This window comes from Equus przewalskii, chromosome X (assembly GCF_037783145.1).
Source record: "Equus przewalskii isolate Varuska chromosome X, EquPr2, whole genome shotgun sequence".
Classification (NCBI taxonomy): domain Eukaryota; kingdom Metazoa; phylum Chordata; class Mammalia; order Perissodactyla; family Equidae; genus Equus; species Equus przewalskii.
The window spans coordinates 78493373-78521244 of NC_091863.1; the positions used below are offsets into that span (position 1 = coordinate 78493373).

The 27872-nt window shown below is 38.1% G+C and overlaps 1 protein-coding gene across 7 annotated transcripts in view; it reads left to right on the forward strand.

Moving 5' to 3' along the window:
- DIAPH2 (diaphanous related formin 2) overlaps positions 1–27872 on the forward strand; it is an 816328-nt gene that overhangs the window by 760162 nt on the left and 28294 nt on the right. The window contains exon 28 of one of the 7 annotated variants that reach the window (XM_070605390.1): positions 19332–24645. The exons of the other annotated variants lie outside the window; for them this stretch is intronic. Within the exon in view, the coding sequence (XP_070461491.1) occupies positions 19332–19396 (65 nt within the window). The 3' untranslated portion in view covers positions 19397–24645. Of the gene's footprint in view, positions 1–19331; positions 24646–27872 lie in introns of those variants that run through there. 7 annotated transcript variants of the gene reach the window in all.

The window sequence follows — 27872 nt, forward strand, 5'->3', positions numbered from 1 at the left end:
CTAAAGAGGAGATATTTTTCTATTTCCTCTGAGAAGAAATAAAATGTATCATGTTTAAATTACCAATTGGGGTCATGTTGAGTTTACAACCTTGTTTCGTGCTGTAAGGATTGTGAAAGAGTCGCAAAGGGAGAGAGTGAAATCTCCTTCTAGAATGGATTGAAAAGATAGTTGATGATCAGTTTTTCTGGCAGTTTTGGCACTTAGGCCTCCTTGGAAACCTGATGTGGGCCTAAGTGACTTCAACAGAATCAGCAGAGAGCTGATTCAAAGTGTGTTCTTTTATCTGATAGGCATGAGATTAAGCAGATTGCTAGGCATCGTGGAGCTGCTGCCACATCATTATTAATTTTTAACATAGTGATATGGTAACACATTATGCCAGCCTTCCAGTCAGAAGGCCCTCAGGAAGTTTTTCAGGCTTCAAGTAGAGGGATGGGTAAGGGTAGGACAAAACCCTAGCTGAAGTTTATATGAGAATGTAACTAGTAAGGGGTGCTAGAGGCCCAGAATATCGGTCTATGGTGTTTGTTTGGAGAACTCAAATATATTATGGATATATTACTTGTATTATATGTAAGTAAATACAGACATGGGTTTGAGAATTTAATCCCATATTCTGATTTGGTTCTAAGCAAAGGCGATCTTTCTGAGTATCAGCTCAGAGAAAGGGGATTCACTGTCACCTGGTAAGTGTGAAGAAACAGGACTTCTCAGTGGATCTTTCTCAATGGTGTTTTAGATTCAAAGCTGGCAGTTTAACCTGTTGCCCTCTCACAGAGCCTTGGGTATCTGTGACACCATGGCCAAGGGAGACATAATCCCCTTACCTGACAGAGCTTTGGGTGGTGGCTGTATCGTTCTGTATCCTGGAACAGGAGGCTCCATTTATTGGTCTTAAACATATATGCTCAACTCAGTAGCAAAAACATAACCAATATATGGTGGAGAAAATGACAAGGAGGAGACATTTTTAAAAGCCAAGAAATACTGAACAAATAGGCTGAGATTGAGATGAAAGTGAAAAGAGCAAGCAAGAGAGAGTAGAAAGAATAAGGGGCTCAAGAAATGATCAGTATTACTATTAGAATTATATCCATTATCAATTGCTGTATAACAAACTACCCCAGATTTAATGGCTTAGAACAATTATTCATGATTCTGGAATTTGGGCAGGCCTCAGCTGGGCAGTTCCACTGCTAGTCTCACCTAAGGTCAGCCCTGTAGCTGCAGTTATCTCGAGGCTCTACTGGGGCTGGATGGTCCAGGGTGGACTCACTCACATACCTGGTGGGTAGTTGGGGCTGTCATCCCAGCTCTTCCAATCTCATGGCCTCTGCAGAGGGAAGTTCAGGCTTCTTAGAGGACCAGTGCAGTGTTCTAAGAGGTCAACAGTGGAAGCTACACAGTCTCGTCAGGCCTGGGTCAGAAGGCACACAATGTCGCTGGTACTGCATTCTCTTGGGCAAAGCAAGTCACAAAGCCAACCCAGGTTAAAGGGGTGGGGAGATAAGTTCCACCTCTAGATGGGAGAAGCTGCATGTAATATGTGTGCATATTTAATCTATCACAGAGTTTAAAGGACTAGGAAAAAAAAATCATGGCAAGTCTAGCATATTAAGCAGAATCATTTTTAATGTCCACCATTATAGTATTTGTTTTGCAGCCACTGTTTAACATGTTTTAAATCTCTACATATTTTATTCTTGAATCTCTTGAAAGCTAATAATAGTAATGAGAAATATTTATTTATATATATATATATATGTAGTTTTGTTTTGTTTTGTTTTTGTTTTCAGTTTATTGTGGGTTAATAAAATAAATTCCTCTCAAACCAGGAGTACATCCCAAACTTGTCATGACTTGCCTATCATTATAGGTTTCTCTTCTTTCTTGCTAATTTATTTCCTTCTTAGTTATTTTTGTAAACTGATTTTTTGTTTACTTAGTGTTAAAAAGAACATAAAGTCTTTTCAACTTACTTTTATATCGTTTTGGCCTTTTCTAGGTGAGAGTTTGAGAGAGATACCAAGCAAAATTATGAGAAATGTATTCATGCATAAATTAATTAATAAAACCCAGAAATTATCACCTGATGACTATTCTTAAAGCTAACTTTAGTTAGTGTTGCTTATAGATATTTTTAGAGAAATATTTATATTTTATTCATTCAATAAACATTGAGTACCTATTGGTGTCGGGCACTATGACTTATCTGTCACTCCCAGATCAACAACCATAGATGTTTATTGATTCTTTGCTGCTTTATTATAATAATTGTTGAACATTCTTTGTAAGTGCATTACTGACCCTTGATAGAAAAAAATATTAATTCGTATTATATTTATTCATGAAAAACACAAGAAGCAGCCTTCCATAGCAAATTCCTTCAGTTGTCATGCCTCTGCTGTCCCACAGATTCAAATAGTATCACATGAGATTGTAGCTGGAAGGGAGAGGGGAAAACTAGCAAGGCTTACTTAAATTGCCTTCCAAGCGTAGAAAACATATCCTCTTTCCAAGAAATGAAACCTAGTAGAACACTAAATCAATAATATACAGACTTAAATGAATATTATTTTATGTGTTAGTTAACCATTATGTACAGTGTCTAAAACCAAAGTGATTCAATGGTCATTACAGCCAAAGAAATGAAGTTTATAAATGGATTGTTACGAGCTTCTTTTTAGTTTGTTGTGGAGTGCTCCTCTAAGGAGAGGGGAGACCAGAAATAAAATCAATGCTCAAGATGCAGTGTTTCTGCATCTCCATTTTTCTACACCGATTTTAGTTTTGATGTTATTTCCCTATGGAGGCTATCTGAAAGCTAAAATTCTATATAAAAATCACTTAGGCCATGTCATTTTTACTGACTAGAAGTCAGTTTTCCTATAAAACATACCACAAGATATTACTTTAACGGTTTTGGTCCAAGGGGCCCCAGGCTGTGCAGACTGCCTGAGCTTCAGCAGTGGCATTCCTTTTAGGCAAGACCCTAATGGTTGTCTGAATCAATGGGCTAAAATTCTATTCATGTTTTCATCTTAGAAAGGCAATTTTAAGTCTATCTTTTACAGGAGGTTTAAAAGAAGTCTTAAGAAAAAGTAAAACAAAAAAAGACTCCGTTGAAAAATAATTTTACAACCCCTTCAATTCCCTGCGTATTTATTGCAGACCTACTCTGTATCCAAGTGTGCTGTCCCTGGCTGCTATGGGAATTGCAAAGACGTTTTGAAATGGTCTCTGCGCCTGAGGTACTTAGGGGCTAGTTGATGAGACGAACTGAACACTTCATTATGGACTCATCAACTTGGTACTCAAGGCCGTCCATGGTAGAGCCTTCAATAGACCTTTTCTGCCTCTCTTTTCCACTCTTTCCCCCATCATCCACCCTGTACTGCAGCCCAACGGAATAATTCCCTTTTCTCTGACTATACGTTACCTTTCCTCCCTCTCTGGCTTTCCCCGTCATTTTCACCCTATCCATTCCTTCAGGTTCATTTCTAATACAAATTCCTTCATGAAGACTTGCCTCCTGAACACACACGCCACTGCCACCCACTCACCCCCAAATCGACTGCTCATTCTCCTTGTCCCTCTGCCATTGCACTTGATTCTTCTTTGTCACAGTTCTCTCTGTATTCTATCTCCACCACTCACTAGATTTGCAGCCCTGAAAGTGGAAACACTGTTTTGCTCTGTCTTCTCCAATGCCTAGCACTTAGAAAGAGGCAAATTAGCTGTTTAGGTGAATTAAAAACGAATGCAAGAAAATTTTGTGGCCATCTGCCAAAATGTTTAGTCAAGGTAACAAGGTACAAGAAAAGGTAGCTTTTTTTCTTGGAAGTTTGATAAAAGTATGTATGCCCATAAAATTAGTCACGTGTCCAAAATTAACCATTAAACTAACATTTACTGTATGTTCGTTCCTCTACATAATGTGTTTCTCCTATATGTGAAAGCACATTATTTAGTCAAAACTATCGTATTAAATTTCCCCAGTAATTCCTAAGGGCTGTCAGCTGCTCATTAAATCTTGATTTTCTGTCAGGAGGAATTAATAATCTTGCCTTTGAGTGAATTTAGAAGCAATGAGGGATTGAGCAGAAATATTTGAATACCTTCTCGGTGGTAAATTGGATACCCAATTTTCAACTTAGTCTTAATAGGAAAAAAGAATGAATTGAATTCAGAAGCTGTTCTTTCCTTTTTCATATTTCCTCCCCTTTTTAACCAAGTTGAAATGGAAGGGTAGAGTTCTTTCTCAGTGGTGAGGGGAAATCTATCTTCCTTCACTTGGAGAGGTTTCTCAAATTCCAATGAGACTTAATATATAGACAATCCATATGGCTAAGTCTATAAGGTGATCCTCTGGAAATCAAAGGAAAATTCTGTACAATAACACAGAGGTTGATTTGTGTGAGATTTAAATAGTGGTTTTTTTCCCTAAAAACAAAGCATCCTTCTTCTCCCTCCCCACAAATGAATTTTATTGTCAAATACTGATACTAACAACTTTTGAAATTACAGCTCAGTCTCTAAAAGCAAACTGCCCCATTATGACCATAGAGATGTTAACTTACATCAAACTAATAAAATATAGCTCTTAATTTTTAGTTTCAGCTACACGTGTCTGTACATTACCTTAGATTGAAAGTCCATTAAAATTACAAAAGGTTGAGAGACATTGATAAATAGGCTTCAAACCTTGCGGGTTTTCTTTTTTTCCTCCTGTCACTCTTTTTTTCTAACCCACGTTGCATCATGTACCATCCAGCAGTACATTTAGCTGTCATAAGGCTGCTGATGGATGTCTATCCACTAGGCAGCACAGGATTACAGTCAGGATCTCAGGGAGGCAGTAAGGTAGAGAGTGTATTTCTGTCTGTGTTGTATGACTGTATGACCTCGTGTGTGGCACTCCCTTCCACTTTTTTTTCGAACACCAGGTAGCAGTTTGCTTGAAGTTAATTTTTTTTTTCATGCAAGTTAAGAGGAGGTAGTAGCCTACACAACTCCAAATTATTTCTGTTCTCAACTCCATTCTATACTAAGCATTTGAATATAGATGTGGCTCTTGTTCATAACAGTCATTGTGCTTCACATGGAAGAATGAGGTCCAATTGTGAGGACCCTAGTCAGAGGGACTGAATGCCCATGGATGCCTCGTGTCCCTGCTTCCCCTCCTCTTCTTAGGATCAAGGGAATCACCTCTCAGACCAATGGTAAAACTTGACAAGACATTGTCTTCTGTCTAGCTCAGAAACATTACTTTTCTAGCTCAATCTCCACTTAGGGTATGGAAGGTTCTCTCTGGTTACGTTGAATAGACCTACTCTTCTAGCTTTTGCTGTCCTAGAGCAAGAGAAGTATAAATATCAACAAGCAGAACGAGATGAGTATAACAAGAAGCACAAAGAAGCCAGGAGATGAAAGCCAAAATCTAGATAATCACCTGTGGATAATTGAGAGTTATCAGCAAATCCCTCAGCTTTTGCTCCAAAAGCTGTTGAAGTATGACCAGGTGCTGTTGTTTGAATTTCTGCCCAAGCCTGTGCTTAAACTCAGCCTTCGGATTGGATGCTGGTAACCCTTCTCTCAGAAGTAACTCCAGCTCCAGCCTGTCCTTTGAGGGGGCTTCAGTTTTTCCAGGCCTCATGTCAGTTTCCGGCGTTCCAACCTTTGCCCCCACACCACTAACTTTTTTTGTACCAATGCGGGGCAAGAACTATCCCTCATCTAATCCTCGAAGAATCTTTACAGGATAGATATCATTATTCTCATTTTATAGATGAAGTAAGTGAGGCCCAGAGAAGTAAGTTGCCTAAGGGCATCCAGCTGCTAAATGATCCTAAGGAATTGACCCCACATCTGCCTAATTCTGATTCCTTTGGTCTTTGTGTTGCTCCACGTTGTCTCCCTATTTAAGAATCTTATTTATATTTGCCCTTCACAAATTTTTATCCTCTTGGAACTATATTGGCAGTGAGTTTAGTATCAATTCTTGTGAACTGGGCTGGGCTAAACAGTGCTGATGGAAATGCTCAAGAGGCCACTGTAATAGGTCTAAGTTCAAACCCATGCGCTAATGCCTGTCAACAGAAACCACTCTCTTCTAGGAAAAAGAACAGACCTGAGGATGCTAGAGTGCTTTGTGCGAGGCAAGGCCAAACTCCCTAGTCATTCATTCATTCATATTCTCTCTCTAGCCACCCCCCCCCCCGACCCACACACAATTTTTGATAGACACACAATTTTAAGGTCATTTTAATTGGGAGAATTTGTTCGTCTCTTCTTTCCTGATTACATGGCCATACAACCTACCCACAGCAGTATGACTCACTCTCTGGGACTCTGAGGCCCTTTGTTGTGAATTCTCATTTCATGCCTCCTTGCTGAATGTGCTCTAAAGATCGGAGATGGCCTTTGCCTGGAAAGAATGGCATGTCAGGAGGGCTCTTTAAGCCATGTTGCTTTTCTTACTTTATTCAAAGATGGGCACCTCAGCTAACATCTGTTGCCCATCTTTTTTTTTTCTTCTCCCCAAAGCCCCCCAGTACATATTTGTATATTCTAGTTGTAGGTCCTTCTGGTTGTGCTGTGTGGGACGCTGCCTCAGCATGTCCTGATGAGCAGTGCTGTGTCCGTGCCCAGGATCTGAACCAGCGAAACCCTGGGCCACCAAAGCGGAACGTGTGAACTTAACCACTCGGCCACGGGGCTGGCCCCTATGTTGCTTTTCTTGATCATGAAAAGGCACCACTATTCAATAACATGGCCCAGTTTTCTAGGGTAATTTAGTTGAATATACAATAATATGGGCACTGGGGATTAAATGCAAGCCCACTTCTATCCAAAGTTCACAATACCTTTAAAGCAAGGTGTCATATTTTGCTCATTTCTTGTGAATGGTTTTTTGTATATGGCATGTACACTTTTGCTTGTGCTCTCTGTGCAAAATGATACCTTAAAAAAATATATATATCTGTAAAAAGACTAATGTAACTTGGTCTTCTGGAATATGGTTTGATTTAATTAATTGACAAAGATGACTCTAAACCTTTATGTTGCTTTGAAAGGTTAGAAAACACAATAGGTCACAATAAGAACTTGAAATATCTCCAAGCAAAGTACCAACTTCCTGCAATTGAAATAAAGTGAATTTATATATTTGTTGTTTTTAAAGAGAATCTGTTTTGGAATTTTGCTGAGTTATTTGTACATTAAAGCCCATATCAGGAAACCTGCTCATTTATAAAATGATAGTTAGAGATTCTCCCAAGTGCTGAGAAAATATTTTATTTAAATTTTAAAAGAAAAAGAAAAGAAACTAATTTTAAAACACTTATATTTTATTTTTATTTTTTTGCTGAGGAAGACTTGCCCTGAGCTAATGTCTATTGCCAATCCTCTTCTTTTTTTCGTTTGAGGAAGATTGTCCCTGAGCTAACATCTGTGCCAGTCTTCCTCTATTTTATATGTGGGACACGGCCACAGCATGGCTGATGAGTAGAGCAGGTCCACACCCCAGATCCAAACCAAACCTGGGCTGCTGAAGTGGAGTGTGCAAAACTTTCACCACTACGCCACCCGGCCAGGCCCCTTTATTTTGTGATTTTAACTTACTTTTTCTTCATTGTCTGCCTTTATTCATCTTACTATGATCTAATATGTAGAGGGGCTGGCTTGCTAAATGGCTTCAGTATTTGGATTTAATTTGCTGGAAAGTGGGTCTTAGAAATTAAAGTTTTAGCTCAAAACTTGCCTTTCAGATCTTCTTACCTAAGTATATGTGTAAATGTGGAAATAACCTAACATGTACATAAGCACATTCAAAATATTCTATAGCTTTAAATTCTTTTTTATTTTGAAATAATCTTAGATTTACAGAAAAGTTACAAAAATAGTCCAAAGATTTTGCTATACCCTTCACTCAGATTCCCCAAATATTAATATTTTATCACATTTGCCTTATCATTCTTTCTCTTTCTACAGACACACGTGCACACACATGTACACATGCATTACTTTTTTCTGAATGTTTGAAAGTAAATTGCAACATAATGTCCCTTTATCCCCAAATACTTGTGTGTATTTCTTCAAAATTAAAACATTCTTTTATATAATAGCAGTACATTTATCAACATCTCTAAGTTAACATTGATTAATCCTATCTAATTTATGGGTTTTATTCAAATTTCATCAATTCTCCCACTGATATCCTTTATAGCAAAAGAAAAAAATCCAAGATCACATTTTGCATTTAGTTATAAGGTCTTTTTTTTTTTTTTTAAAGATTTTATTTTTTCCTTTTTCTCCCGAAAGCCCTCCGGTACATAGTTGTGTATTCTTCGTTGTGGGTTCTTCTAGTTGTGGCATGTGGGACGCTGCCTCAGCATGGTTTGATGAGCAGTGCCATGTCCGCGCCCAGGATTCGAACTAATGAAACACTGGGCCACCTGCAGCGGAGCGTGTGAACTTAACCACTCAGCCACAGGGCCAGCCCCAAGTTATAAGGTCTTTTTAACCTCCTTAATCTAGAACAGTTCTCATGCCCAAAATGCGTAACCTGAACCTATGCATAAGGAAACATCAAACAAACCCACATTCTACAAAATAATTAACCTGTACTCTTCAGAAATACTGTGCCTTTTTAAGCTATGGTACATCTCCAGGGAAGTACACATGCATATTTTACTTTTCTAATTTCCCCTAAGAAAGAAGAAAAACTCAAAATAATGCCTAAGTATGTTTTCAAATAAGGACTTGTTTTTGAAAGTCAGAATCACTCTTAGACTAAGTTTTTATTTAAACATAGAATGGCCTTTTCAAAAAGCAATATTATATAATAAATTAGGGAAAATCTACCTTCCATATACAGATTTCAGACAATTGCTTGTTCATTCTGAGTTGAGCAATGTTTCTTCCATGGGCTTTTAAACAAAGAACATTTAGCTGTTTCCCGAGTACTCTTGTTGCTAACATTCTGCCTCACAACCGTCTCCCACTACCATGCATATGATGACGACACTTAACTCTGAGCCCAAAAGTCTAGAAGAGAGATCCAAATGGCATGTGAAGTTCTTAAGAACCTTTCTTCTAAGGAGGGATAGATAAGGGGAACTGGGGAGATTCGTCTGCCCAAAAAGACCTCCCACATATTCTCTACCTATTCAGGCTGCATTCATTCATTCATTCACTCATTTACTTATCTATGCATTTATTTATTTTTGGTGAAGAAGATTGGCCCTGAGCTGACATCTGTTGCCAGTCTTCCTCTTTTTGCTTGAGGAAGATTGTTGCTGAGCTAACATCTGTGGCAATCTTCCTCTATTTTTTGTATGTGGGACACCACCACAGCATGGCTTGATGAGCCATGCGTAGGTCTGCACCCAGGATCTGAACCTGCGAACCCCAGGCCGCCAAAGTGGAACTGGTGATCTTAACCACTACACTGCCCTGCTGGCCTCCAGGCTACATTTATTTAGACAAGATCTTCCTGTGAGATACAAGTGAGAGTATCTAATGCTATCAATATTTCACATCTCCACATTAATTACTGCACTCTGACTTGGTTCTGGATTGTGCGTGAATGGAATATTTTATTGAGCAGGGAGAATGGAAGAAGTGATGTGGAGCAGGGGTATCTGATGAGAGGGTCTCTTTGGGTCCTTGTACTAGGGAATTATGAGTAGCAAGAGAGCCCTGTCCATCCACTAAGAGGCAGGGAAGGAGTCCTGAAAAATAGGCAGCAGGCCACCTACTTTGCAATTTTGCCTGTTAACACCAACCTAGGCAGCCCAAGCCTGGTTTCGAGTTTGTCACAGCTGCAAATGATGATAAATGATATCAGTAACACTTTCTGGTTATCGTCTGATTGTAGTACTGATGAGTCAGTAAAACAGGTGTGTCACAGTAGATTATTTTCTTTTTTTAAAAATTTTTTCTCCAGAATTTGTTTAATCCAATGGCTATTTTTAGAAGGCCCTAAGTGGATTTATCCCCCTAGTTATTTCCAAAACATAAAGTCTCCCATACTGGCTATTCTACATATAACTTTCTTCCTAAGACATTTGTAAAAGTTCCTGTTTTCCTTCTTCCCATTCTCCAGAAATGGCATTATGAAAGTAAAAGCCAGCAAATTATAGCAAAGTCTGGAAAATGAGTCAAATGTTCCACAGTTGTGTATGAAACATTTGTGACTTAGTGATTTGTGGAAAATAGCACTGACTCAGCTAGTGATCATGGCAAGAATATAGACTTCGAGTCAGGAAACTAATTTTCGTCCACAATTGTGTGACCTTGATGTGGTCACTAGGGTTCTCTAGGCCTCAGCAGTCTCCTCTTGAATGAAATAAGGTCCTTAGACTAGATGGTCTCTGCGTTTTCTCCCAAGCTATAAACTCAGTGGTTTTGAGTATAGAATTTACAAAGCCATTTAAGGGGAAAAAATTCCATTCATTTATGATGAGGCATTTATTGAGTTCCTACTACATACTGCATTCCATATAAAGGAAAAAGCTAGATATCTTAACCCTACTAAGTTATTTTGTAAAGTTTACATGAAAAATCAGGAAGTCAACACTGGAAACAAATGGATAGTTAATAAATTGAAACAATTAAATAGTGGACTTCCAGATGGATGGAATCATAACATTCAGGGCTAGATTATATTTGAGAATAACTACTCTGAGGACTAGGGTTTTATGCTCTGGAAGCATCACCTCAAAATACGGCACCTAATTCATTTCACTCTTCACTCAGTAGGATTTTCTTTTTGAAAGTACAAATTTCTTTCCTTTAAGATAAAGGAAAAAGAAAATTTCGGGATGGCTAGAGTTTGTTTGTTTTAATGATAAGACAACTCCATATGGAAAAGCAAGATATATGCTCCTATCTGAACAACCCAAAAGAAAAAGAACTTCTAAGTCGTAGAGCGTCGAAGGGCTGGAGATAGTTGTTGACTTCTTAATCATTCCTATGGTATTCGTTTGCTGGGGCTGCCGTACCAAGTACCACAGACCAGGTGGCTTAAAGTACAGCAATTTATTTTCTCACAATTCTGGAGGCTAGAAGTTCAAGATCAAGGTGTTGGCAGGTTTGGTTTCTTCTGTGGCCTCTCTCCTTGGCTTGCAGATGGTGCCTTCTCGCTGTGTCCTCATATGATCATTTCTTTGTGTTGTCTGTGTCCTAATTTTCTCTTATAAGGACACCAGTCATATTGGAGTAGGGCCCACCCTAATGACCTCATTTTAACATAATTACCTCTTTATAGGCCCTATCTTCCAAATATAGTCACATTCTGGGGCACTGGGGGTTGGGGCATCAACATTGGAATTTGGAGGGAGACGATTCAGCTCATAACACTATGTTTCTTTCTATAATAATGAATACGAATTTGTTCTCCCTACTCTTTTGTGCATTGAATATATTTTACTTTTGATTGTGCCGTTGCTTTGTACATGTATCTGCTTATCACAGGGTGCCAAGGATGTGAAATTTATTGCTTCAAATTACATCCTAATTAAGATAATTAAATATTCACAACATTTCCATAGCATTTGATTTTTTTTTGCTTGTTAAACATAACAGAATTGGATGTCATTCACATATCACAGATTGGCCAATAAACCCAGCATTTTCACCATACTCTCTGTTGATAAGGATTTTTTTTTGGCATGGTAATGATAAATTTTATTGCCTTTAACTTCTAAGATTCTCTTTATTACAAACACAATGGACTTTTTACTAGGGATATTATATATGCAACAGTTGTTTCAACCTGAAATAGAAATCCTTAGAGAGAAAGTATTCAAGTCCAGTGTGGCCCAGTATTGAAACATAAAATTGCAACTTTTCACGTTTCACGAAATCCTTGATTCTATTCTCTGGCTGGCTTTAAAAGACTTTATGTAATGAGCAGGTAAAAAAAAATAGTTCGGAAAATGTGAGGGTAAAAGAGTTATAAGAAGGTATGAGAGAGCATAAGGCCTAACTTAAACGATATGCAATAATCATATGGCTATGGTGCCAGACAGCCTGGCTTTATATCTTGACAGTTCCCACTTACTAACTTACTGTACTTCTTTGTACCTCAGTTTCCTCATCTGTAAAAGGGGGTATGTAATGATACCTATATTACAGGCTAGATGTGATGATTAATAAAATAATCTACAGAAAACATTTAACATAGAGCCTGACGTATAATAAATTCTCAACAATTTCTAGTTATATATTAGTGTATGTGTATATATGTGTATGTGCCTGTGTCTGTGTGTACTTGTATGTATATTATGTATACACATATATAATATGTTTACATATTAAAATTCATTTTTATTTTTATTTCTTTTGTGAGGATGATTGGCTCTGAGCTAACATCTCTGCCAATCTTCCTCTATTTTATGGGGGATGCCACCACAGCACGGCTTGACAAGCAGTGCTAGGTCCGTGCCCGGGATCTGAACCTGTGAACCCTGGGCTGCTGAAGTGGAGCATGTGAACTTAACCACTACACCACTGGGCCAGCCCCTAAAATTCATTTTGATATTCTCCAGCCTCCCTTTGGTATACTACTAGAGTGGACATAGTTCAACTAACAGCCGGTCCTCCTCTCATGGTGGGTATACTAGCAGAGACATAGTCAGCTGGAGAAGTCAGTCTCCAATGGTACATCTTGCTGGAAGCAGACACATAGGCTCCATGGCAGAATGTCTGATGGTTGCCTCACAGATGCTACTTCTAACCTGAAGGGGGATTGCTGCACAGATGCCAAATCCTTTCCTTCCACTCCTCTCGGTACTTGAGCAATCTCTTGATACCTATAAAGCTTTGTAAATGTCGTTAAGTTTTTCTCTGGGCTACATATGGCCTTCATGTTTAACTCATTTTTAAGCTCTCAGAAGATAAAGACCACACACCTCCCTCATACACCTTCAACGGTACCTGCTAAAAACTTTCTCACACCTTAGACACTAAATAAATCATAAAGTTTGGTGGCGTCCTGAAACTAACCCATAATCCAAGAAACTGAGAAGGGCTAAAGACGTTCCCTCCTCTGGACCCCCATTAGTCTAGAAGGTTCAAGAAATCCCTGAAAGGCAGGATAGAATAGTGATTAGTGCATGGACTACAGAGAACAGGCTACCTGGATTTGAATCCTCGCTCTGCAACGTAATACTTGCATGACTTGGGCAAGTTGTTTGACTTCTCTGTGCCACATTTTCCTCATTTATAAAATGGAGATAATCTGATTATCTACTTCACAGAGTTAGGAAATTAAGTAAATTTCTGTTTGTAACATGCTTAAAGCAGTTCTTGGCACAAAGGAAGTGACAGCACTTACTCTGTGTGTGCAATGTAAATAACATCAAATATTGTCTGGCATTTCCTAGCTACTTAAAACAGTGGCCCGAAAATGAGTCTGTTCCACACAGGTCTTCCAAACCAAGGCCACTATAGCCCTAGGAGAGATGCCCCAACAAGGCAGCTGTAGATCTCTCAGCGTTTGTGTTGGGCTTCGTCAGCAGACAGAGTATTATAAATTGACTTCAGCCAAGCCTTTCCAGAAGAGGTCTAAAAAAACAGACTGGTGGGACATTTGGTATGTGTTTCTTTGATGCTTTACGATCTGTGTGTCTTGTGTCTGCTTCATGAATTTATGTCTCTTTTTGGGCTTGCACTCTGTCATTACTCATCTGTGTCTGTTTTGACATAGGCCGGTCACTGGAAGAGAGGAAGAACACGGGTCTCGGTATATTCTAATGCTTCTTTATGGTGATAGCTCTAGTGCCAACAAAGAAATAGTCGCATGCCCGCAACCAGGGCTGCATTCTCCAGAAAAGCAGTTATACGGCAACCTTTAAGAAAGGCAATCTTCTTTCATCTTCAATTTTGTGTTTTATTTCACTCTACAGTTTTTAAGTGAGAGGATAAGGGAGAGAGACCTAGCTACAAAGGTGAAATATTTTTACGGAGACATCATTTTAATGAATAGGATGGACTATAGTTGTAAATAGGGTGAGTGGGAGAAAGCCTTATTAAGAAAATGAGAAGTAGTGATGAAGAAAATGACTTCAGAAAAAAAAAAAAAAAAAAACTAGGAAATGAATGCCAGCATAGGAAAAAGGTAGTAAGGTAGAAAAGGAATTTTTTAATGGAAAAAATGAATAAAAGGTGATTTTATTTTGATTTTAAGTAAGACTATGTGTCAAAGCAATTTATAAGCAATAAAGTTTTATATGATGGTAGGGGCTGGTTATGTTTGTATAGCAAAGACCAGGTTAATGAAATGGCTAGAGAAGTAACATCTTACCAGCTTTTATGTATGGACCCACTGTGTGCATTACTGTGATTTTTATTGTAAACTTACCCTAAAATAGGTTTTATAAGCATCAGCAGTAATAGCAACAATCCCCGTTACTCTCCCATTCTACCAAGATTCAGGAACATTCACATGAGCATTATGTGATCCATTTTAGAGCACAAAACACCAGCCAAAACATCAAAGGGAAGATCCTACAATAGAGAAGCAATTTCGTTGGGTCATTCATGATCCTAAATCTTTCAGCTTTGGCTTTGAGATCTCTGCTCTATTCCCAAAGGGAATGATGGTAGAGAGAAGAAGTCAATTTTCCATGGGTTTTATGTCTGTCGCTTTCCCTCTAGCCAGAATCATCTTGGAATTAAACACGCATGGAAGTTGTAAAGGGACTCTCCATATGCTCACTGAGAGTCTTAGTTGGCAGAGAAGGATAGACACTTTGGAGAATTCGTTTGACGTAGATCCTCGACCAAGTAAAAATCATTCATCATCCATTTATTTATTCATTCAATAAAAATGTATTGGGTGCTGTATTCACTTCCTAGGGCTACTGTAATATATTACTGCAAACCGGGTGGCTTAAACTACAGAGATTTATCTTCTCACACTTCTGGAGGCTAGAAGTTCAAAATCAAAGCATAGGCGGGGTTGGTTGCTTTCGGGGGCTCTGAGGGAGAATCTGTCCCATGTCTCACCACTAGCTTCTGGTCGCCAGCAATCCTTGGCGTTCCTTGGCTTGCAGCTGCATCACTCCAATTTCTGCCTCTGTTGTCACATTGCCTTCTTCCCTTTGTGTGTTGTCTGTGTCACCAAACCTCTCTCTCTTAATAAGGACACCAGCCATTGGATTTAAGGCCCACCCTAATTCAGTATGACTTCATCTTAATTGGATTACTTCTGCAAAGACCTTATTTCCAAATATGGTCACATTCACAGGTCCTACAGGTTGGAACTACAGTATATCTTTTTGGAGGACACAATTGAACCCACAACAGGTGCCCTCTTCATATCAGATACAATGCTACATGCTGGGGATAGAAAAATGAATAACATGCAGTCTCTGCACTCAGAGACGTCATTCAAGTGGGAATAGAGAGAAATATATAATTATAATATAGTGTCATAAATAATATGTCATAAATAATATAGTCTCAACAAAATGCTATGGGGTCACGGAGAAAAGGGTGACTAGCCTTGTCTTAGATGACCAAGAAAGCTTTATCATGGAGCTGTCTTTTGAGGCACTGGATAAAGGATATTGGAGCTCTGGGGTGAATTCATGGTCGTGAACGTGTGAAGGGCATTCCAGAAAAAAGCAGCACTATGTATAAAAATATGATGTTGCGAAAAGACCTGGCATCCTTCAAGAAAGGCAAAGAGTTAGTTTAACTGGACTATCGTTGTTGGAGGTGGTAGATAGAATACACGGGTGGAATACACAGGAGAGAATGAACAGGTGGTAGGTGTGGAGGGCCTTCTATTTCATGCCAAAGAACATGGGCTTTATAATACATAGTAGAAAGCCTTTACCAGTACCCTTGTGGATATTTTTTAATCCTTAAAGTAATACTGAATGGATTTAAGCAGTATCCTAAAATGAAGCGAAACAGCACTTAGGAAAACATCTTGCAAAATTGGAAAGGCCATTTTGATTTAAAGAAAATTATTAAAATTATAGAATAATTTTAAGGAAATGCATTTTTATTTATCTCTAGTAGGTTCAGGAACTCCAGCTAAGTTAACAAGATTCAGTCATTCAAACCATTGCCTAGCAGAGGTCCTTAAGGACCCACTTTTAATGAACAAATATGGCTAAATTGTAATTAGCATATCAATTGTTTGTATGTAAATTGATGCTTATAAACTACTTGAGGGGATTTGAAAAGTTTGTTCTCTTAAGCATTTTAAATATTCTCCTTATAATCTTATTTATACTATTAATTTTAGATTATCTGTGGAGAAGGAGTGTACTAAACAAGGGTAAACATCAACCGAAGTCCCTGGGCAACTGATGAATTCTGAGTTAGTCAACTTTTCATTTATTCAACAAGTTTGTGTTACTTAACATCTGTGAACCAGATTCTGTCCTAAGTAGCAGGGATTCAGAGATATGACAGGACACGTCACTATGCTCATTGAACTGATGGTCTAGTTGGGGAAGCCAAGGTGGAAACAAATAATCACATTAAAATAAAACTTGTTGCGTTGGATAGTGGTGGTATATCCAGGATGCTGGGTGAAGGCCATGGAAGAAAGACCCAACTCTGTGGGAGAAGGGAAGCACGCTACGGGCAAGGCTTAATATTTAGCTGAACTTTGAAGGATAAAAAGTGATTTTCCTAGTAGACAAAGAGACTGACTGTGTAGTCAGTATCCTAGGTATTGGGCACAGCTCTTTAAAAGGCTGGAAGAAATAAAGGCTATGCCACAGTCCTAGAACTGCAGGAAATTAAAAGTGGATGGCTTGAGGTACAGATGCGAAGGGGCAAGGTGAGAGATGAGGCTGGGGAACTGGACAGCAGCCAAGAAAGGTTCTGCTACAAAGGAGTTTTATATGGTATAGGATCTGCTGACAGGTTTTAAGCAGAAGAGGGCCATGATCAAATTTGGGTTTTAGAATGAGACCTCTGGAAGCAATCTGGGGGAGGAGACTATAGCAGTGGTTTTCGGACACTTTTTCTTGTATGCAGAGAAAACGTTTCCGAATAAAGTCTTACATCTAACCAAGATAGATAAAAGATGAGAGTGGTATTTTATTGGAATAAATGTGTATGTTTCAACGTAGAACATTTATTTACTATGAAGTCAATAGGAACAGACTGCTTCAAACTAAAAAGTGTGAGATTGGGGGTTACAGATACAGCTCCTGTGTTACGTCAGATTCAGCATCAAAATGACGTCTGATTTATTACTGTACCAAATTGAGACCATTCTGATTTGCAGCAGTAAGTTGTATAGTTTTAAACAATTCTTCTTGCCATGTCAGGGTGCTCGTCAGTTGAACTAGTCTAGAAATATAAAAAAAGACAGAGACTGGGGGAAAAATCCCTAACAACAGTCACTTCAGCTCACATAATTTACCATGAACAGAGGCACTGAAGACTTTTAAAAAATGCTAAAATCATCCATGCTATAGTATTACATCTTTATTTTATGTACTCCCTTTTTGTTTCCACATGCATGGTAGACACGGTAAATATCTGCTGGATTAAAATGATCAAGAACAAAGTAAAAGTTTAACCAACAAAATACGTACTTAAATAGTATGAAACCACAAGGATTTAAAGTCAAAAGTGGCTATCTTCTACAGCAAGACAGATATTCACTGGCATTTGTCCTCTGGTCCAACTTCCAATTCTGATTTATACAATCCTGACCTACCAAAAAATTGGATATATTTCACATCCTGGGAAAAAGAGATCATGCTTTAAGAAGGAAGAGACTCGTAAATTTGTATGGGGTCAGAGGAGGGATGTCCCTCTCTAGTTCTATTTAGCAACTGCTGCTAAGAAGGGTTAGGAACCAGGCCGGCCCCATGGCCGTGGTTAAATTTGCACCCTCCGCTTCAGCGGCCCAGGGTTTCACTGGTTCGGATCCTGGGTGTGGACCTACTAATGCTCATCAGGCCATGCGGAGGCGGCGACCCACATAGCACAACCAGAAGGACCTACAGCTAGAATATACAACTATGTACTGGGGGGCTTTGGGGAGAAGAAGAAGAGAAAAAAAAAGATTGGCAACAGATGTTAGCTCAGGTGCAGATCTTTAAAAATAAATAAATAAATAAATCTCTGGATTCTTAAAAAAGAAAAAAAAAGAAGGGTTGGGAACAAACCTCTTCAAATCCTACCCACTTCTCAGGACCCAGATCAAATCTCACCTTTTCTGTGTAACACAATGATATCTCAACATTTCCTGGGGGTCGCCCACATGCCAGGAACAGCACCAGATGCCAGAAATACCAACATGGAAAAGAGAGACTCTCATCTAAATTCCTAGCATCTCTTTTCACCAACTTGCTATTTAATCTTTTTGTCCATCTGTGTACAAGGCTCTAAGGCCCTTGAGAGCAAAATTTCTGTAAGTTTAATTCAACATACTTTGGCCACAAGCTTTGTGGCAGGCCCCATATTAGGTGTTAAAGATAGAAAGATGTAGAAAGCAAGTCCTCAAGTGGCTTGCAGTCTAACCTGTCTGAACCCCAGAGGGCTATGACAGTGTACACACGAATAGCCAGCTAGCTGAGGGTACCTGCTTCAATGCTCTGACTAGATTAAAAGTGTGATTAAAATGTTTGTTCCCTTTTTCAAATGTGTCATTTTCGATTTCACTTTCTTCTTGAGACCCTGATGATGCCACATGAAAAACCCATAAGTTCAGCCTCAATTATACTTTATATAGACTGGACTGTTACACTAACAAGGATTTTTTTTTTTTTAAAGATTTTATTTTTTTCCTTTTTCTCCCCAAAGCCCCCCAGTACATAGTTGTATATTCTTCGTTGTGGGTTTTTCTAGTTGTGGCATGTGGGACGCCGCCTCAGCATGGTTTGATGAGCAGTGCCATGTCCGCGCCCAGGATTCGAACCAACGAAACACTGGGCCGCCTGCAGCGGAGGGCGCAAACTTAACCACTCGCCACGGGGCCAGCCCCAACACTAACAAGGATTTTATTATGCTAACCATTGCAACAGCTCCTTCATATTATGAAAGTGTAGAGCCAACTTTCACACTTTATCTTATATCTCAGCGTTCCTTAGAGTTATTTGAAACAGACGAGGGGGGAACAAACTTTAATTTTCTGTTTGTGGGAATATTTTGTTGGTGGTGGTGGTGGTATTGGGATATTGTTATTAGGGACTTTTTTGCCACCTTCTTTTAGTGCTTATCGCTATACAACTGCTGTATTTGGTGACATGTGTCATTTGATTTAGTATCACGTACTCCGATCAGTTCCTCTTCCGAGTTTCTGTACTGTCTTGATGCGTGTATTTGTTTTGCTTTCAAAGAAAAATCAACAGTTGAATTGCCGGTGATAGACACACTGGTAGGACCATTCTTAATGGATGTGTAAAGATCATTTCTCTTCCCTTAAAGTCGGTAAGTTCTCCTCCACTATAATGCCTTTTCAATGCAACTCAGTAACTGTAGACTACTGACTACTGAAGAGTCGACTGCCGCCTTGGGTGTGTTTTCAGTTGTTGGCTTTTCTAAGTAATTACTTGTCAGAAAGGACGGGGAATGGAGGAAAATATCCATTCTGACACCTCCTGAAATGGAAGTGTTAGTTGACTATATCTGTTACATCACACTGCACCCATTCGGCATCACTAATCACAATGCTAAGTGACCTTTTACTTGACTCGCATTAAACTTGTGCTGCTTGACCTTTGAGCCTCCAGCAGGCCCTTCCCCAGCCCCCTGCTGTATCTTTAGTACTAATCTCTTGAATCATTTTCCATCTTGAGGATCTGCCTTGCCTTAGAGGTACTCTGACATTTGCTAAGACTTCCCATTGGACTTCGCAGACATTTCCAGATCATGACAGTGTCATTTGATGTCTTGGTTTTAAGCATCATCAGAGTGGCTTGTGCTGAAGAACCTGAACTAAAAAGAAAATGATAAAATAAAAAAAACGAGACTCTTTCTTCTGTGCTTGTTAAGATGGCATGGAAACATACTTAGTTTTGTAAATTATGAATACAGTCATAGAACCATGAATATTTTTCAAGGGATCATAGTATAAAATAGAGAGCCAACTGTAGAAAAGACACAAATGGCCCATTTGAAAGAGGGTTTATCTTTAGACAGGCCTTGTGGTTAATAAATCCAATGATAATAAAACTTTGTGGTTACCGGGTAAGCTATTGTTTATTAACTACTTTAATTTTACAGTATCTTTCTTGATCCTCACAAGGAATGCACGAACACAGTAAGATAGGGTTACTCTTCTCACTTTGCAGGTGAGAAGACTGAGGATTAGAAAAGTTAACCGATTTATCCCTAATTTCCTGGCTTGATTGAGGCAGAGAAAAATTTGAGCCTAGGACTTCTGAGCCCAAATTCTGTGCTCTTTCCACTATATCCTGCTGCGGCGACTTGTACCATGGGATTTGGGCTGATCATTCAGGAACTTTAATTGGCAAAGCAACCTGTGTTCAGGACAGAACTGAGAACTAAGGTAGATATTAAGGCAACTCGGTACTTGTTCAATTCATGTCTGTCTAGCCTGTAGTTCACGCAGACAACCCCCAAAAGTAAGGATAGTTAGCTTGTGCAAGTTAATTTTGTATTGGTGCCAAAAAATCCCCCAACGTTTAGAATTATATTTCCTTCACATACTAAATTAGCAACAACAAAGTTATAAAATCTTGTCTTCATTATTTTCTGTTGAAATGTCTATGGGAAAATTAGAATTCTGCTAATTGATTTTTTTAATTCATAATAAGTCCTCATACAATGGAGGCCTATCTGAGAAGACTAGAAATCTATTTTATTTATCTTACAATCTGAAAAGGGAATATTATAAAAATTAATAAGGCTTCCTAGAGTAGGAAATAAAAGTTTAAAAAAGGAAGTAATGATCAACATTAAGCTCTTTAAATATGTAAGAGGCGTTTAGAATTACAAAGCAACCTGGGGGGGACCAATTGGAAGGATTGATGACAATGAAAGTCATCATGTTAGGATATTTGACAATGCATTTTAGGATATTTGGCAGATCAATCCTTCGGTTTTATGCCTTCAGAGATATGAGGCCAATAGCATGTCTAAATCAGGCGTATATTATGATCTACTTTTCATCGTTGCTGTGAAGAAGGGTGAAATTAAAAGAACTATCACTGTGTGGAGCATATTTTTAATTGGAGGATAATTTTACACTTAATGTTTCTCCTTCAGTTTCAAACATCACTTAAATTACTTTGAGGAAGTAGTTTATTCCATCAGAAAGTTAAGGAAACTGAAGTAGGGGAGTTTGCAGTTGACACTCAGCTGTTCTGAGTTCACTGAAAGTGAAATGCCAGCTGCCAGGGATCAACTGCAGGAAGCTCTCTTGAGGCTCGTGAGTGGGCCGAGAAGTGGCAGATGAGTTTCTGTGTGGGTAAGGTAATGCATTTAGGGAAAAAATGAAGGTAAAATAAGCCAGGCTGTGTGCACAGGCTGGCAGGCTCTGACTTCCTGGTTTTGATCTTGAAAAGGGATCTAGGAGCGACTGGTAACTGTTCCTGAAAAAATTAGCTCAGGAAGGTGCTGTAGCCACAGAGGTCAACATTCTGCTGGTCAGCACCTGGAGAGAGATTAGCATCCAAACAGAAGACGTTCTGTTTTCTTAGTACAAGATTAGGGTCCTCCAGACTTGATGAAATATTGCAAGTAATTCTGCTTGCTGCCCCTTTAACAAAGCTACTGCTGTTGCATCAGGCCAGAGAAGGCATTTGTAATGAACCAGCAAATAGTGAGGATTCCGTTATGAAAGGCTAAAGCAATTAGGGCTCTTCTGTTGGAAAATATAATGGTTGAGTGAGGCTGTGCTCGGAGCTCATCAAATCATGAAATCATGAAAGATTTGGATAGGATGTACACAAACCTGTTCATCACACTCGAGAATATTGGAACTAAGGAGTATCCTTGGAACACTACAGAGGTAAATGATGGCCAAGGGGAAGTACTATCCATGGCTTATGGAATGCGTTACCCTAGAAGTTGTAAAGAACTAGCATGTATAAAAAAGTAAAGCCAATTTCCGGTCAATTCCTGTACTCACTGTGGATACATGGTTAGCAAAGAGAAGCTTCGAGAAGCAAAGGAGGACAAACCATTCCTTTTTACAGAGCATTCCTTGGTGCCTCTCACCAGAAATAGAATTGTGAGGCTAAATAGATCATGAGTATGGTATTCTTCAGGTTTTTAGTTTAAAAATGCATTAAAAATAAAAAATGTATTAAAAGAGTTAGTATTGAAGATGGTAATGCATTTATAGATTACAAAGCTTCTTGTTCTTGTCCTACTTTTGATTGTACCTTTGTTTATATGAAGCACCATCCTGTCAAAGTCACGCACCTAGAAATTCAGGCTCTGCTTGTGGAGGCCATACGGTACGGTGGTTCAAGTTATGGATTTGGAAACTCCAGAGATGTCCACCACTTATTAGCTGTATGATCTTGAGCCAGCTTTTTAATTTCTTGAAGGCACACTCTCCTCATTTGTAAAATGACTTCATAGTACCCATCCTGTAGGATTGTTTGAAGAATCATTGACATATAATATATGCAAGTCACTTAGCAAAGTGCATGGCACCCAGTAAATGCTAAGTAAATGGCAACTCTTACTATTATTGTGGGCTAAATGAGCCATGTATACCACCCTGGATTCAAAAGCTTGTAACAAATATGATGGAGAAGGTGCGTCTTTTCCTAATGTGATTTTTTAAAAGTTTTTTGGCCATTTTGAGTGTAGAAATAGATGAAACAGTACAATGTCTAATAATGATATCAAATTTACTTAATTATACAGATGTATTCAAATTGCATATGGTAGAAAATAATATCTTCATGTAGAAATATTGCATCCCCCCTCCAAGACCCCATTTTGTAAAACAATTTTGTCCAAATTCTTCACATATATCTCTGACATCAGTGTTTCTATAACCACGGGAGTCAATTTTTCAGTCACCTGACAGTTTTCTGGAACACATTACATTTATATCCATCTAAGTTGTTAGAGATACAATAATCAGTGTATGACAGCATCACTGTCATTTTTATCCCAAGCCACAAATATCCATTTGCATAACACTAGATCATTTGATGATTTCATTCATTCTAAATTTGTGTACTTTTTATCTTCTCTGGCTATTTACTGCATTGCAGTAATAAGTAGTCTTTCAAAGGCTTTTTTTATGATGATACCCAACATTTAATACTGTGAGGTCATACTCTGTAAATAATTCTTAGATCTGTGTTACAGTTCATTGTCTCCAACTCCCAAATATGTAAATTTACCTCCATAATCACCTAAAACTCATATTAATTAAGGTTGTCTCAGACTAATGGGTATTCTCCAAAGAGTACTTTAATGTTAAAAATAAAATGATTTAGATAAAGCACTTATAATTAAATAATTTATGAGGACTTGAATATAACACAGCTTCCTTTTTTCTGAGACATAACTGGGAGGAGAGAGGCATGCTTTATATTTAGGAAGATAGGAATATACATTTTCTTGAAATTTTTATCCAATTGTATGATTTTGAAAATATTCACATTTCTTATTTTTATTCATTCCATATATGCGTTAAATGCTGGGATGATCCAAACATGTAGGAGACAAAGTTCTTACTGTTATAAGAATTTCAGACCTTAGAGAATATTCGAATCAAGAAAAATGTTTTGAACACCTGCTATGTGCAAAGCATTTGCGGAGGGAAAGATGAGAGTTGCAACCCTGTCCTCAACAGCTTACAAGCTATTCCAGGGGTTTAAAACAAATATACAAGTAATTCTTGCACCTGGAAAAGTAAGGAAGCTATAAACTGCTCTGGGGGTTCACAGTCAGGAGAAGTCATATTGAGTTGAGCAATATCAGAAAAAGCTTCAGCAAGTCAATCATATTTGAGATGAAACTTAAAGTATGTGTAAGATATTCCCAGGCATTTGGTAGTAGAGTAGTGGGAAAGGGGACCAGAGTCTATAGGAGGGTGAAATGACATGAGCAAAGGCGTGGCAGAAGAAAAGAAAGAAGGATATTCAGGAACAATGTATAGTCCATTTAGATGTCATGTACAATTTATGGGAACAGTGGGGAGATGAGACTGGGCTGTAAATGAGATTAGGCTAGATTGCAAAAACCTTCTAGACTATGCTCAAAAAGTTTATTTTTCTCCTGTAAGCAATGAAGAGAGATTTATTAAGTGGACACTGAGTTATCTGATTGGGTTTGTATTTTAGTTATCTTTCTAAGCTGATTTCTAAAGATAACTGTGAAGAGACTGAAGTAGTCTGAGAGAGAGAATAGATTGAGGAAAAGTTGAGAGATTTCCCAGAGGAATTGGAGACCATTTAGATATTGGGTTTCAAAGCGTAGGAGGATTAATGATGACTAAGTATATAGCTATACCATTTAGTTGTGCAGGTTTGGTGGGGTAATCAACAAGTTTGGTTATGTTGATCTTGGCCATAATGTGTGAGGGGCCTGCAGACATGGTTCACAAGGCAGTACATAGAGGAAAAAAAAAGAGGTGAAGAGAGAAAGTCTATATGTAAAAAAACATACACAATAAATCATCACATGGAAAAACACACTTTTCACCAGCAAGTAAAGAAATTCAAATTAACATAACAGTAAGGTAGCCACAGATATCTATTAGAAAGTCTAAGCACAAATTGGGGTGTTGGCAGAGCTGTAGGGAAACAGGTACCGTTTGATGGTGGTGCAATTGTGTGCCAATTCATGGAGATGAAACAAAGTGAAAGAATTAGATCACAAGAGAGTATAGACACTGATTCTATCCGTCATAATGTGTGTATATTGACACATATTGGAGGAGAATTTGAAGGAATATAAGTAGTTTAGTGTTCATTTGCATTTTCTTTCTGGAACAGTTATTTAAGTGCATTCTAATTTGAAAAGAATGGAATGAAAAAATGATCCCCCATCCCACCCCTAAAACACATACACGTACACACATCTTTGCAAATGGATTATAGTAAAATATGATGTTCATTGTTTGAGATGTGGCAACATTATCTATAAATCAAGGACATAATTGAAGTTGCAGTTCCCTTCATTATCTACCATAAGTCTGATGAGGCATTTTTTGATCACTGCTTATTATAGTAATGAGAAAAGAGGAAATCCTTTCCTCATAAATCCTGACAGTCTGTATTTAAAATCCTTCCTCAATATGAATTCATTGCCCCCACTAAATAAATACAGAAAGCATAAGCTTGTTATTGCTTATTCTCTCTACCTTCCTCTCAATACTCAGTGGCTCATTCTTGACCTTTACCTATCAGTCGATAGTTGCGTTTTTCCCCCCAAGGTCGATAGATTGAGATGTGTTTATTAAGCACACACAGCTAAGGTTCAGATTTACATGCAGCTAACATACTGAATGAAGTGAATGCCTACTATGTACTACACATTGTTGCCTGGCACTCTACAGAGAAGTAGAGTGTAGTAACCTTGATAGTAACCATCTGAAGTCTGATGTATTATCCCTATTCTTGCATGACAAAAACTAGGTATCAGTTCAGTTGGCTATTCTCTTCAGAACCTTGGACAGTGCTCTCTCTTTTCTGCCATGGTGCCTTTTAAGTGGCTAGTTCCCAACAAAAAGGTACACTATGTGTTATGGCTCATAGTATAGTTTTAAACATACAAAATGGCGTATTTTTAAGAAATATTTTTTTTAAAAAAAAAAGAAATGTGCTGCTTTTCCTCGTTTAAAAAAATGTATACTGTTGCTACAAAATTTCTTTATAAGGGCATTTGAAAAATTTGATACAAAGCAATTCAAAGTTATACAAGCAATTTCAGTGGAATCCAAACATGAAGTAAGATTCTCTACTACTTTAAGGATTTCAATTAAGTAGCACTTATAAGCGGATAAAAACATTTGAAGTTTTATTTGAAGAGGTGTTGGCATGCTGACCAATTACAACAGGAAAGTAACATAGCATTACATAATACAACACATAATGCAAACAAGGAGAATTTTGAAGTAAGGCATGGAAAACCATGAATATCAAACTACAAGGACTAAATGGAAGCATCAAAGGGTGGTTGGTACAATCAAGTATGTTAACTATGAGAATGTTTTTGGACTCATCATATAACATTATTAAAACCACATTGGGATGATTGCACTGCTAGCTTCTATGTGACTGCTGGGATATTATTAAGATTAGAAATGTGCCCCAGAAGATAAGCAATATTTTAAGGTGGGACCAGGAGAAGCTGCTGGTATGATTCACATAGAAAGATGAATTGAAAAACTGTCTTGTTTAACAGAAGAAAAGGAAGAGTCTGGGAGGAAAGGTAAATATCGTAGGAATAGGAAACGTGGCTATAAGGTAATGAGATTCATATACGTAAACCATGTATACGCAAACATCCATTGCCTTTTGCCCTAGTCACACTGTGTTTGTGGCTTGCAGGAATAAGAAACCTTGATGAAGAGGTAATTGTTCAGAAAAAGAATTTGAGTTGAAATCAGTGAAAGGAAAGCATTTTTATAGCATTTTAAATCAGATACCCAATAGTAAGTGGCATAAAGAATACAAGCAAAATAGGTATTGCTTTCTAGTCAAGTTCTAAATACCACTATTGACGATGTACAGCTCATTCAGATTCCAGAGAATAATTGGGAACAGGGACTTTATGAAACAGAGCTCTCATTTAACTTGTTCACCTGACAGTTGGCTTTGAATTATATTTTATTACCAATCAACCTAAATTAAAATACCCAGCTCACAGCAAAACCCTGCAGACAGTGTCTCGAATACTAAAACACAGACTGTATGTAAATAACGTTAAGGTTAGGCCAAAGATTGACAAAATCAATGACAGTGAACATTAGCATGATACCAGCAGCTTTGAGCTCCTTCCGTCAAAGATGTGGAACATGATGAAATTACCCGAGAGGGTGGTGCAGTGACTTTTCTAACTTACATTTACAACTAGAAGAGCTTTCAATTGTTCATTCTTAACTATGTAGAAATCTAATGCCTTTTAATAGAGATGTGGTGTTAAACATCAAATATGTACTTGTATAGCTACATTTACATATGTTTGTGTGTCTGTATGTATATGCAAAGCCAGCCATCCATCCCAAAGTGCAACTTACCAAGGCACTAGCCCAGACAGCTGTATTCGTTTCTCCACAGGTCGTTGTATAATAAATGTGTATTTTAAGGACTTTGTGGACAGTGCATGATATAAATATATTTTGGGCCCATCAAAATGCAGATTATGGGAGACACATATTTGATTATAGGTTTTATATATAAGATCCAGTGAACTTTTCCTTACCAAAGAACTGAACTATTGAATGGTGTATTATGAAATTACAGGAGTTTTAAGCTTAACATTACTCCCTAATTACTTCTTTAAAGTGGTTATTATACAGGATCATGATCTGTCATGTTATTTCCATCTTTCTTCTTGAATATATATTATATAAAAGCATAATCATATATTATGCAATAAATGAGTGATAGAACAATTATGGTTATATATTTCATTACTTTGCATCCCATTCCTTGCTTTAAGCATCTCAGTTTCACATCTTTACTGTGCAGAGTATTTGTGACAAGTCAATTCTCTTCTCTGGAAGTCAGTGTCATCATCTACAAAATGAAGGGTTAGACTTTGCTTAAATAATCCATACATTTTCTTCCAGCTCTAGAATTCTGTGTTCCATTGATTATCCCCAAACTATTATACAAGTTCATGAGGCTCCTTTTAAAAATAAATATCTTTTGGGGCCGGTCCAGTGGTGTAGTGGTTAAGTTCACGTGCTCTGTTTCAGTGGCCTCGGGGTCGCAGGT